Source organism: Tetrao urogallus, assembly GCF_951394365.1.
Source record: "Tetrao urogallus genome assembly, chromosome: 12".
NCBI lineage: Eukaryota > Metazoa > Chordata > Aves > Galliformes > Phasianidae > Tetrao > Tetrao urogallus.
The window spans coordinates 17213767-17226816 of record NC_136825.1 but is presented as its reverse complement, the minus strand read 5'-3'; the positions used below and the strand labels follow the sequence as shown (position 1 = coordinate 17226816).

Genomic DNA, 13050 nt, shown 5'->3' with positions numbered 1-13050 from the left:
GAACCATCGCTGCCTTTTTTTCTCTTGACTAAGAGCTATGCTTTTCCACAAGCACAGCAATGTTCCACAATGGACACCAGCCTCGTCTTGATGACCACAGCCCTATTTATACACAAAACATGCACTGTTGCCCACAACCTCCTTCTAGCAATAGGACTTGTAAGCTCTACTGCATATTTTCCCCGCTCAAGACAAACAAAACTCAGTTCCTGATCCCGTGAACCACAAACCATTATTTCTGTACAGCTGAGGGATGGAAGGCACACGCTATATGTTCCGAAGGGCCAGGGGGAGGGAAGCAGATGATGCTCCCTACAATGGAGTAGCGCTGCACTGTGATGCCACTGGATCAGAGCTGAGTGGGTAACATCAAACCCAGATCCAGCACAGGAGCAGCATCAGTGCTTCCCGTGGTCTCCTGTGGCCCAAGACCCACAGTTTGGCCACTACAGCCTGGGTTATGCATTTCTTGCCCTGACACAGGCTGTATGAGAAGGGTACTCATCTAGACCGCCCCAGGCACCAAAGAGAAGTGACAGACTGCAAGCAGCAGCTCACCTGAGGCCGTTAGATGACATGATTCACACTCAAGGAATATCACTTTGTCTTTCCTGACTCCAACAGGAAGCATAGGCAGGATTGTTCTTGCTTAAATACCCACAGCAAACACCTCCAGTTAAATAAGTCTGCCTCAGCACCTCTGTGCTCTGTGCCAAGCAAAGCTGGCCTTCGGCAGCAGGCTACGTAAGCATTTGGAGAGCAGCAGTCTGTCTGCTGCTCCTAGCATTCATCCCATAGGAGTACTGCAGCTGAAGGCTCAGTGCCACAAATACAAGTCTTCTGGTGCCACTCTCAGGGCTGTACTCACTCTAACACCTTCAGCTTTTCCATCCCTGGGAGGATGCTGGCCAACGCTTGGGCTCCTCCATCACCAAGGGCGTTCCAAGACAATCTAAGACAGACAAGAGATCCCAGGCTGTGAGTCAGCCAAGCCCAGCCGAGGGCGATAAGTTCTGGCTTTGACTTAATGCCTGAGATACCTGTGATCTCCATTCCCACCCGTTCCCACACTCACATTATCTCCTCCATGGCAGGGCACTGTTGGAAGCCACGAGAGAGTAATTTCGAAGCATCATCAGTGATTCCACAGAGTTTCAACCTGGAGCAGAGGAAAAAGGGGAAAAAAAATAGAGAGGGTGCAGTGTGGTGGCATTGGAGCTGGTGGGAATCTGGCCCCAGCACCATCTGCTGCAATGCTACAAAGCCACGCTCTGCCCAAGCAGTTCAACGCCCTGGTACTCACTCAATCTTCCGGAGGTGCTCAAAATGCAGCAGTCCCTCAGACAGGGCATGGATGCTTCCTTCCCCAAGGCCGTTTTCAGATAAACTGTAAGAACAGTAGGAAACTGGAGTTAAGACATTATACCAGAGTTAGGAACCGGTGGAAGGATTGCCTTCCATGAGGCCACCCTGAGCAGGGACGGAGCCTAGATGCAGCCCCATTTCAGTTGTGGGCTGAAATGCCTCCCACTTGCAGAGCAATACCAGTACATATGCTTGGCAGCAGCCCCAGTGCTCCTGCCACAACCTACCTTATCTCTTCTAACAGTCCACATGCCACCAGGGCTCTGGCCAGCTCCGTTCCTCCTGCTGGCCCGATGTTATTGTGCTGCAAGCTAGCCAAAGAAACACAAGTATTGGAGGATTCTTTTAGAACAACTTGCCAAGAAGAAAGCTGCAGCATCTTTTGAATCAATGTCTCATGCTGACTGGTGTTCCTGCTGCTGCCAGGGATACCTGGCCCTAAGGACAAGCAGCTCACTGGTTTTGCTCAGAACAAAGGAGCACAATTAGCCAGCTGTGCAAAAGCAAATGCTGCATGGCACCACTGGGAGCCCCCAGCTCTGCGCCCACGGGATCAGTTTGAGATGGTGAGGAACAGCATGAGGAACAAAAGTGGATGGGCCTCAAGCCTGCAGATTTCCTGACACCTTCCCAGTGAAAACAAGAAGCTACCCAGAGGATTGAAGCCTCTCATCACTGGGGATTGCTTCTCTAAGTTGTCTTTTGATGATACTTTAGACAGGATGGAAAACATATGGCTCTGCTAACTGAGCCCAGTGACCTCTTTTAGCTCATGGAATTCTTGCTTCACTACTGCAGTGTAGCAGGAGGAAGTCCAACATGTTGGAGCTCTAGAAAGACTCCAATATATGGCTTAAAAATGTAACACCACTGAGTTCAGCACGAAAAATGACTGCAAGGTACCTGTACAGAATAGTGAAGGGCCACAAAAGCTGTTCGTATTTATCTTTACATTACATCAGAATAGGAAGATAGACGTGGTCTGTCATTTTATGTCAGTAGGTCACAATCAATTAAAAGGGCTGCTTTGCTGAGAATACACTGTGTGGTTCATCTCTAAAATGAACACTGCAAGGGATTACACAAGAACAGCTGATGTGACACCAGTGGTGGAACGACTTCAGATAAGAAATAATGCTGTCAGTGTTTGATGCAGCAGGGTAACTGAAGAGGGTCTCTCGATCCTGAGCCCCTTAGGAGCTCGGTGCACCACTTCAGTCTATGCCTTGTTTCATTTTCAGTGCCTTCTTTTGGCCATCCAGCTAATTCCCAGGCTGACACTTACTGCAGGATCCTCAGCCTGCTCATGCGAGGCAGACAGAGGGCAAGTTTCACCGCTGTCCCATCTCCAAAAGCATTCCTTGATAATCTGGAGGGGGCAGAAATGAAATGTTACTGAATGCAGTGAACTACAGAGCCTCATTCCTCAACTGTGTGTCATCCACACAACTCTGTGACCTCCATTCCTCATGTGCATGGGACTGTGCTGAAAGGAGCTGGGGGTGGGCAGAAATAACAACGAGTCTCAAATCCCGCAGCAGAAGTAAAGGAGTGACGTAAAACCCACGACATTCACACAGAGGTGATGCCTCTGGCCATCGCCTTAATGCTATGAGGGTCAGCCAGAAAACAGAGCAAGTAACTCAGATTTGCTGTTCCTAACTTCTTAAGCACCACATGTGCTGCACAGCCCGTGTGTCTGTGACACTGGCTGTTCAACTGCAGATCCATCCCTACTGATGCAGTCTGTACAGCTCTTGGGATCCTCCAGGCCCCCACAGCTCCCGCACCCAGCACCATGCATTCCTATCCTACACAACTGTGGTTTTTTTTACCTTGCTCTCCTAAGAATCAGTACTAAAACTGATTTTGGCCTTACTGGAGTCAGAATAGACTTGGTTTCTATGCCTTGATTTTTGCCCTGCTTCTTGAAGGGCCATTGGAAACGACCAACTTACATTAGCTCCTCGAGGTGCTTGCAATTGGCAAGAGCTTCCATCAGCTTTTCTCCTCCAGCAGGACTAGGACAGTTCCCTGAGAGGCTAAAATAAGCACGAAAGACTCTCAGTGACTGAACAAGAAGCAGAACGTGTGAGTGTAAGATACCTCACTGTGGTCTGGGATAATGGGAGCTTTGGGTCTCTGCAGAAACAGCCTACATGGGGCTGCAGCAGTTTGTCCTGAGAACCAGATCTCTGGAAAATGGCCCAGGGTTTTGTCCTGCATTTTCCTCAAGCACTGAGCCACACGCACCCTGGCAGATACCAGGGTGAAGGAGCAGTTTTTCTGCTCCCAGACAGAGCCTTTTTCCTCATTTAAGTAATTTCAGGTTTTTAATTCCAGAGCTGAACTTAACAGATAGTCTGGGTGTTCTCAATCTCAGGAGGAACTGCATGGATCCACATCTCAGAGCAAGAACCTCATCTGACGACAGTATCCTTGCTCCGATGAATTCCCAATTCCACCTCTACTTCCACCAGGAAAAGAAGAGCAGTGTAGCAACTCTGGGACTACCACTGTAGGAACCCTGTGCAGGGTTCCCAAAGAAACACACTGCATAGATATGAGACTTGCATGATTCCCCACAGGCTTGTGGACACAGGACACAATCAAACCACGGATCTCCCCTGTCAAGGAACTAGCAAAGCATGGCAAGTGTCTACCGCTGCCTCTGGGGATGGCTGCATGAGGGAGGGCACAATCAGCCTCTCCGCTGGCAGAAAAATTCAATGCCAGACCCAGATGTACACAGGCAGGAGAAGGAAACACCTTCCATTGGTTTTGTACATTTTGTATGGTGTCTTCAATTACATGGAAAAGACTGGAAGGAGGCGGAACGCTGCAGGCAGGAAGGCAGCAGAGGCTCCCTGCCAGGCTTCCCCACCAACTGGCAACAACACCAAATCATTGCAAACAAAAACAAAGTGACTCACTCGATTCTCTTCAAGTTTTGCATTTCCAGCAGGACAGCAGCTATATTTATCAGGCCTAGATCTCCAATCTTGTTGTGGCCTAAACTTCAGGAAGGAGAAAAAAAGGCTTGTTGTAAAGGAAAATGCTAGGCATCACAGTACGACATCTTGTTTAACATCTCACATCTGCTGGATGATCGCTTTGACCTTGACAGCAGAATCAAAGAGCTGCTTGTCTTAACATTCTCGTGAAAGACTCATAGCTGTTAATAAGGCATTAAAAAAATTACAAACAGCAATCAAAATCACTGGGTCTTGTTAAGGGGTGGGAAATTACTTCAGCCAGAATTCCAAGGCACAGCTGGTCTTCCAAGCTGCTGTAGTAGAGAAGGGACAGGACCTGGATACAGGGAGATGGGGGGCAAAAAGTCAGAGCAAGCTTTAACTGAAGACCTTCTCAGAGGGGGGTGATGGATTTGAGGTTCTCCCAGGAGAAAAGGGGGTCTGTGGCCCCATAGATTTCAGAGAAGATGTAATTACAGAGGCTCCATTTAACCCACTGCAATGGAGTGGCATTAGACTAAACTCTCCCCTTTTCAAAATCAGGCTCTGATTTCCTTGAACTCAAGGCACCTTAAACACAGCATTTTGTAACCACCTTGCTTTTGTGTATAAGCACACTGGGACCTTAGCAAACGTCAGCACTAAGGATCACCTCTCTGCTGAGGAGAGACTGCAAGCAAGGAAAAACTTACTTGATTTCTTCCATGCAGTGCATGGTCCTCAGGGCTTCTACGAGTCTGGAGCAGCCATCGTCACCAATTCCATTATGGTTCAAGCTGGAAAGGACATGGGCAGTAAAACATTTTAGTCACGAGTTGAGGGGATGGACTAGCAGTGAGCTGAGGTCACAATACTCACATCAGCCTTTTCAGAGACGGCATTTCACAGAGTCCAAGCACAAGTTTAGGAATGGCAGCATCACCGAGCTTCATGTGGCCCAGGCTACAAGATGAAATAACACAGGAACAACTAACTGCTCATGGGCAGCCATGCGAGCACCCAGAGCAGAGGAGAGCAGTACAAGGGCAGAAGAGAAATGGAAGTGTCTCCTAGTCCCATGAATAGGTTTTAGTAAAACTGGATGCTTTTGGATGCTGATAAAATACCAAGATCCCAAACCTTGTCTCTCCCACCGATCCTTCATTAGAAGTAAGAAGGAACTGCTGCTTTTTCCCTATGTGACGCCTGTTCGTAGTACAGGAAGAAGAAAGGGTGTAGTTTGATTAAAGCTTCAAGAAAGGTGCAGCAGACACCAGCATCTGAGGTACTCACTTGAGCTCTTCAATAGCCTGGCACCTCTGCAGGCCTGTGATCAAGCAGTCAATTCCAGCTGGTGTAAAACTGCAAGAGGTCAGCCTGCAAAACAGCAAGGATCAAATAAGCACAGTTCTTAGCACGATGTAGAAGAGGAGCTTACTTCTTCACTGCCCTGTCTCATGGCTACTGGACACAGGGCTGTGAGGACTGGGCAGGTCAGATCTTCAAAACACAGAATGTGCAAGTGCCAAATAGCACATAATGCCTCCGGCCCCAGCATTTCGCTGGGGATCACAGAGATACCCTCTGCAAGCCTGCCTCTCATTTACATGCAGCTGAAGGGGGCTGTGAAAAGGATTCAGTGCTGTTTATACCAGACAACCTATGACACACAGCAGGGCAGTATAAAACAATGCACAGTGCATACAAGAGCCGAGGTCTCAATCTCAAATTGCTTCCATTTGAGAAAAAGAAAAGGGAAAAGCAAAAACCTCAAGACATGACACCTCCACAACCATCTACAATGCACACTGCAGGGTGCTGCTCAGTGCACAACCTCACACAGCTCAGCAGAGATCACAAAGCTCACGGCCATACTCCAAAGAGCATTTCAGAGAGGATCGGGGTGAGGCACAGTGTTGAACAAACTATAAAGCAAAAGGAAGAAATCCCAGCTGGAGACATACTCAAACTTCTTCATGTCTGGAAGAGGCAGCAAAATGCTGACTAGCATTTCTGTGTCATCATGGAGTTCAACATGAGACCACCTGCAAGAACAGAACAGTGGATGTGAGAAGATGATCCACTGGTGACAAAAGGTCTGCATTAAGCCACAGCTAAAGCACCTTCATTGCTGGGACACTCATGTGATGTCAAGATATTGGCACGTGATGAGGCCCCACAGCAGCTCCCAGCCACGATAGGGCTGCACAGATGAGCTGGTCAGAGGGGAGAGTGAGATGCTTTCAGAAGACACCCAGGAAGCCTCTATGGGGTCTTTTCTATTACCCATATAAAAACACTGTATTTAGGGGACTGAGAGGACAAGCACTGACCTTGCACTGGCCTCCCCCCTGCCCTCCTTGATTTCCTCCATGCAGTGCATGTTCTCAGGGCTTCCACACGCCTGGAGCAGCCAGCACTACCAATATTACTATGCTTCAAGTTGGAAAGGATATCCCCAGGAAAACGTGCTACTCAGTATGAGAGTAACACATCCCCATCCTGACCATAAAAAGAAAATCTACTCCTTTTCCCCCCGGAAAGTCTTCTGAGATGCCTAATGACTCACCTCAGCTCCTGAAGCTGGGTGCATTTGTCACGAACCCTTTGGTAGAAGCAAGCCTGTTTGATTTCTGGCTCATTCAAATTCAATCTGTGTGACAAAAAAACACCACCAGCATCAGTGTCCATCAGCAGTTCCCACTGTTGTACACAGTGTTCCCTCTGCAGCAGCTGGAGCCCCTGGAGATAGGCCTAGGAACAGGTCAGGCTTTGGAAGTGCCCTCTCTGAGCAAGCTTCCCTCTGCTGTGCCATACAGAGGTGTCCCAAAACTGAACACATGGAGCTGAGAGCCTCAAATACTTTGAAGTATTTTTCATCACAAGGTGAGCAGCAGAATAAGCTGAACAAAGAGATGCCTTCTCACCTGCTAACGACTGATCCCACCTTTTCCAGGCAGTGTGGGAGCCTTACGCCTAGCTGGAAGAGGCTTTTCTCTTTACGTATCCTGGAAGGCAGAGATCAGAGAACATCATGCATTTACTTTGCTGTCCAGAATAAAAACCAGGAGCACTGGATGGGGTAGAGATTAGCATTCATGCTAACCACCCATCTCTGAATGGATGTGCAATGTTTAAATTAGTTCCTGGGCAGCCCTTCTCTCATGGAAGATCAAGAACAGCATTTCCTTTCCCCTTATCCTTCTAAAGCAGGTGACCACAAACTTTCTAATAACTTCTATCCACCAGACATTTGGGTCTGTTCAAGTTGGCTCATGGCTTACAAATGCAATACAGTCCGAGAACAGAGAAGAAAAGAACAAGTGAAGGTGCTGGCTTCAATAGTGTTCTCTTAAGACATCCAGGCTAAAATACCTAGAAGATACTAGAAGTTGAGCTGCTACTTACGTGATCGCAGTGATGTTTCCATGGGCCTGGACAGCCAGCTCAAGAAGGCTCCTGACCCTCAACTTACACACCCAGGGCTCTTCTATGCTGCAAAGCACAATACAACAGAACTGCTTTATTCACATGCACAGATTCATCTCTGCCTCTGGCAGCTGAGTGCTCAGCACCCCATATACACGCAAAGGCTGCTCTGCTGATCAAAGTGGTGTCTGCAGAGGAAACAGGATGCCAATGAAGAACAAGCAGAGGAGGATGTAAACTTCAGCTTCTGCCTGCATATCACTGACAGCAACAACAACAACCCTGGCTCTCATGGCTCAAATGTTAACCAGCAGAACTCTGGTGAGGACACAGTGCAAACGGTGTTCACACAGAATCAAACCCTTCTTTGTAAGGCAGGTAGAAGTCTACAAATTCAGAACAGTTTCTTGCCACAGTTTTACATGATGCTTCGTAATGAATGAAGCAGATAAAGCTGGAATGCAACTTAGAGCCCTGCATGGGAATTTCTCAGGCCATCACTGCCTGTCTTACGAAGCACAGTTCACAGCTGCTTTTGATGGAAGACCTCAAGATTACCAGAGCAGCTCCACATCAATATCTGAAGCAGCACAGTGACATCATACCTGATTTTTAGAGGACCTGGAGTTTTGCTCAGTGAACGTAAAAGCCCCTCTGCAGCATCGACTGTCACGTTGTTGTTGGAGGATCTAGAAGAAAAGATGATTGTAATGAATGGCTTACAAACAAGCCCAGTGTGTCCAAGCAGACCTTCCATCAGCCGTTCACCCACATGCATTCTGTCAGACTGGTGCAGTTCTCCAGGACCAACCACAGCTTTTCCAGGTGCTCTGGCTGAAAGCTGCATTCTGTGAGCCTGAAAGGATGCAAAAGAAGAAAGGTGCCAGTTCTTTACAATCAGTTCAGGCTTTCTGACTCAGAAATCTCAGGCACAAATCTGTATTGTTTACCTCAAAATCTTTCTTGGGTCTTCTCTGCTTGTCAGCTTGATGATTAAAGTTGCCTTGGAACACAGACTGCAGAGAAAAGACACGAGTGTAGGATTTGGAGAGAAAATAACTATTTGCCCAATGGTCAGAATTCAGAATGGTCAGTACATCAGACTGCACACAGCAATGCAGCAGAGCAGTGACACAGTGACCTGGTCCAGCTCAGGATGAGAAACCAACTCAGTGCTTCAATAAGGTCTCACTAATGCTAAGACAGCACTGATAGTTAGAGAAGCAGTCCTGATCTGCCCTGCTCTCATCTGCCTCCTCCAGCCCCTGCACTCTCTGCTCCTCTGCAAAGCTTTGGGAAGAGCTCAAACAGAAAACTGAGCTGCTTAAATATAACCCTGCCAAGAGATTTGGCACCTACATTCAAAAGCAGGAATGAATGAAAGTGCCCTCAGACCAGCTTGGTTGACAGAGACTAACTGAAATCTCAACTTACTCAAGTGAATTAGGAACCACATTCTTTAGGAAGCAGATGCTGCCCCTGCACTGAGGGGGTTTATTTACAGATATAAGCATAACAAGAATTATGATGTACGTAACCTGAATATGTGTGTCTATATACAAAACTACTTGGCCCTGTGGAATAATGTTCTGCTACCTTCCTCTTTGGCAGCCATGTTTGGCCAGTAGAAATGGACACAAGCAAAAGTTCTGCATGCACATATATGTAGAGTTAGCTCAAAATGTGACCCTTGTTTTCTAAACCTGAAGATCACAAACTTTAGGATAATGAAGTGGAAAAAATGTAGGGAAGAGTCAGGAATGAGTGAGGAGACACATACCTGACCTGAACTTCAGTGGTATTTCCAGAAGTGGAAAAGGCATTTACGAGATGCAAAACTCCACGCTGAGAAATGCCATTGTGGCTGAGACTGCAAAGAAGAGAACAGAAAGGTGTTAAGATTCAGGGCTGTGCCCAAGCTCCTCAGCCAGACAGGTGAAATTCCAGTTCAAAATTCAAGCTGGCACTGAAAGCAGAGCAGGAAGAAACCCCTCTGAGACACAGCTAACTTCAAGAGGACAGTGTGCTCAGAGAGGTGACTAACTGAAGACCTGGGGGACTGAGTCAGTTTCTATCACAGTACATGTGGAGGGCTACTGAGCTGAACTCGGGCTCACCAGACCTTATCTCTCAAGGTAGGACTGGGCAAAAAGCATGACAACCAGCTTCATGAGGCACTGTGTTTGAGAACCTTTCTGCTCAGGCACTTCCTGCTCCATTTGAGGCTCAGGAGCTTCTCTGAGCCTGCAGATTCACAGCTTTTTCTTACTTGAGAGAACAGGCAACAGGCACTCGATGCAAGTGGTCCAAGAGGAACCTCAAGCCTTCATCTCCCAGCTGATTCCTGGAGAGACTGAAAGACAAAAGGACAAAGCTGTGAACCCAAACTCGAGTGGTAATGCTACTCTGAGAAGCTTCAAAGGAAAGAGGTGCAACTTCTGGATTTAGATCCCCTCTCAGCCTTTTAGATTTTCTCCTTTGTGAACTACTCTCCTACAAAACTTCCACCCGCACAAACTCCAGGGCAAGCTCAGATAAAGAGCTCTGAGTGCTGTCTCAGAGAAGAGCTCAAAGAAAGCAACAAATACCTCATAATGGCCACAGAGGAAAAACCCCAAGGTTGCTGTCCTACACAAGCTCAAGCCCTCTCAGAACATACATAAAGGAGCCATGTGATTACTTATTGATTTCTAAATCAGTTTCTAAAGTCTGAAGGAAGACACACACACACACACACACAGGGAAACCAGGGTGCTGTTGAGCTCTGCTGACCCAGCTCTTTTGGATAACTCCTGCTCAAGGTGATGGTGACAACCCAAATGCCACTTACTCCAGTTCTGCCAGCCACCCATGCTGCTCCAGGACTCTGCAGAGCTTCTCTATCTGCCTTTGGCCGATGGCACAGTCAGTCAGCCTGCATAAGGCACAGCAAGAATTAAAGCCCACCCAGCCACCGAGGCTGCTGAATTGAAATCCAAAGCCTTGTTGACAAGACAAAGCTCCCTGACTGCCAGCCCCCCAGTCTTCATGCAGTAGAATATTTGAGTATACTTGCACAAGCCTAATCAGAACAAACGACTGCCACTGTTATAAGTCAGTACCTGCAGGATGTCTTCTGGCTTTGCATGCTTGTTCTTAAGTGTAAAAAAGCATTCTGACTTGACCTAAAGCAAACAGAAAGGACAGTCCTTCAGCAGTGCTCCTCAAAGACAGCTTTGTGATCCCTTTCAAGCTGAGCTCTGGGCTCCAAGCAGCCCAAGAATCCTACCTGACTTCCACCCTTCTGATGCGCTCACAGAGATTGATCGAGTTGGCAAATAAGACAGCACAACACGGGGAAAATGTGTTGTTCCTGATACTGGAAAGGAGAGAGGAAGAAAAAAGAATGAAATCAGCTTCCAGGAAGAATGGTTGTTATACACATGGCCCCATTTTCCCACTGTCTCCTCTGAGATGCAAAAACCTGGATCCACCCTATTTAATTCAACACCGCTGAGGAAAGGTTTAATGGCTCTGACCACAGACAGCTGTTATAGATGCTGGAAATCATGCTCCAAGGGACTGTTTAAGTGAGGGTTATTGGGGACATGGGGCCCAGGGCAGGTATTTGGCCTCTGGTCTCTTCTATCTGCATTAATGCATACATTAATTAAAAAAATCATTCAGTGCTGCTTTGGCTCTCAAGTAAGACAAGTACTGGTGTGAAGTGTTCTGAGTCAGCCTGCTTTTTCTTTACCTGTCTTGTTAACTTACTATTTCTGTCTGATGTTCCTAAGAGGTGCAGTGCATTTGGCACTCTCTAAACGAATCCTTCATGGCAACACTCAAAGCAGAGACCCCAAACGTTACCTCAGTAGTGTCAGCTGGCACAGGTATGGCAGGAAGCTCAGTAATCTCTCAATGCTTTGGTCACTCAGTGCATTTCCAGACAGACTGTAAAACACAGGAAACAAGTTACAGGGAACCTGTGTAAGGATATCTGTGATACCAACATGCACGTAAAATCATTACATCCTAAAAACCTTATTTTTCCATGACACAAGATATAAAAAGTTGCTACTGATGCATCTCCTGCAGGTAGTGCTGGTATTATGCTGGGTGTTTTTAATTATTCTTTATTACTCAATTTTCATTTTCGAGCAGTATTAATCTAACTTTCCTAGTGCCCATCTCCTGCCTGCAGTGACCAGCTTTACAGGAGTTCATGGCTTACTGGCCAGCTGCTCTTTGGATATACTGTAAGCCTGAGCCTTCAGGAGCAGAGGCCGACACTTATGTCTGAGGAATACTATGAGGATGCAGAAGTGTTCTGCAACATTTACATACAGACAGGCTTAGGAGAGCCATAGGCACAGCTCCATGAAGGAGAGCTGCTAACCTCATCTCTGAATGCATACCTGTGGGCTGGAGAGACAGACAGAGTTGCTGAGTGCACAACACTTACTCGATTTCCGTCAGCTGGGCACACTGTGTCAGTATGTGGCACAGCCTGGTCACATCCTCAGGACCCACCGTGCAATCCCTGAGACTGAAGCAAACAAAGCACTCAGAAGCTCAACATTTCCCACGGCCACAGTGTGAGGATCGTATCCCTTCATATCCCAGAGCCACACTCCTTAGGACAAGGCCCTTAGCAACCCTCTTACTTCCACTACACCTATTTTGCTATCTGCAATCTAGGAATGTGAAGTCAAAATCTGTAACAACCAGAGGATTTTTACTGACTCTGAGTTGATTCAAGAGAGCCAGGCCACCAAAATACTGTATTACTTCAGGTGTCACCCCACTATAGATACATCATAGGTACTTGAATTGTCTGGACAGCACCGTGAGCTGCTCAGCACTGTCATTTCTCACAGAGCAACGTTGAGATGGGAGCCTCCTGTCTCATTCTCCAAGAAGGAAATCATAAACATCTCACTTGCAGGCTTCCATGGGATGAATGCAGTAGTCAGCCAGGCTGCACATCATTATCTATGGGTACAATCTTTCCCTGTAGAGCATGGCCAAGCAAAAGATGCACTATTTATTTTCACATACACACTTGCAGTCAAGGTCACCCCAAGTCTACACCAAGAAGGTGTATTATTCACCCATCTGCCTCTAGGATCTGACTCCAGTCACCCCACAGCACAAAGGCTGCTGGCCTAGGCTGATGCCAGCTGGCCTGATTTGTGCGAGGCTTTGTCGAATTATGCCAGCCAAGACCTTGTGACCAAGTGTTATTTTGGTGTATGGACTCCCTGGCCAGCTTTAACAGGGAAGAAGACTGAAGAGAGAGAAAGAGATTAAAGACAAACAT

At 47.3% G+C, this 13050-nt stretch overlaps 1 protein-coding gene across 1 annotated transcript in view; it reads right to left on the bottom strand.

Moving 5' to 3' along the window:
* The window catches only part of NLRC5 (NLR family CARD domain containing 5), a gene marked incomplete at both ends in the record, with an annotated part of 35076 nt that overhangs the window by 683 nt on the left and 21343 nt on the right, over window positions 1-13050 (bottom strand). Inside the window, 24 exons of the mRNA XM_079541331.1 lie at window positions 869-952; window positions 1076-1159; window positions 1304-1387; window positions 1593-1676; window positions 2651-2734; window positions 3324-3407; window positions 4299-4382; window positions 5033-5116; window positions 5199-5282; window positions 5613-5696; window positions 6284-6364; window positions 6889-6972; window positions 7247-7327; window positions 7728-7814; window positions 8354-8437; window positions 8521-8604; window positions 8699-8764; window positions 9529-9618; window positions 10018-10101; window positions 10579-10662; window positions 10850-10912; window positions 11017-11106; window positions 11598-11681; window positions 12193-12276. Of these exons, the coding sequence (XP_079397457.1) occupies window positions 869-952; window positions 1076-1159; window positions 1304-1387; window positions 1593-1676; window positions 2651-2734; window positions 3324-3407; window positions 4299-4382; window positions 5033-5116; window positions 5199-5282; window positions 5613-5696; window positions 6284-6364; window positions 6889-6972; window positions 7247-7327; window positions 7728-7814; window positions 8354-8437; window positions 8521-8604; window positions 8699-8764; window positions 9529-9618; window positions 10018-10101; window positions 10579-10662; window positions 10850-10912; window positions 11017-11106; window positions 11598-11681; window positions 12193-12276 (1986 nt within the window). The remainder of the gene's footprint in view (window positions 1-868; window positions 953-1075; window positions 1160-1303; window positions 1388-1592; window positions 1677-2650; window positions 2735-3323; window positions 3408-4298; window positions 4383-5032; window positions 5117-5198; window positions 5283-5612; window positions 5697-6283; window positions 6365-6888; window positions 6973-7246; window positions 7328-7727; window positions 7815-8353; window positions 8438-8520; window positions 8605-8698; window positions 8765-9528; window positions 9619-10017; window positions 10102-10578; window positions 10663-10849; window positions 10913-11016; window positions 11107-11597; window positions 11682-12192; window positions 12277-13050) is intronic.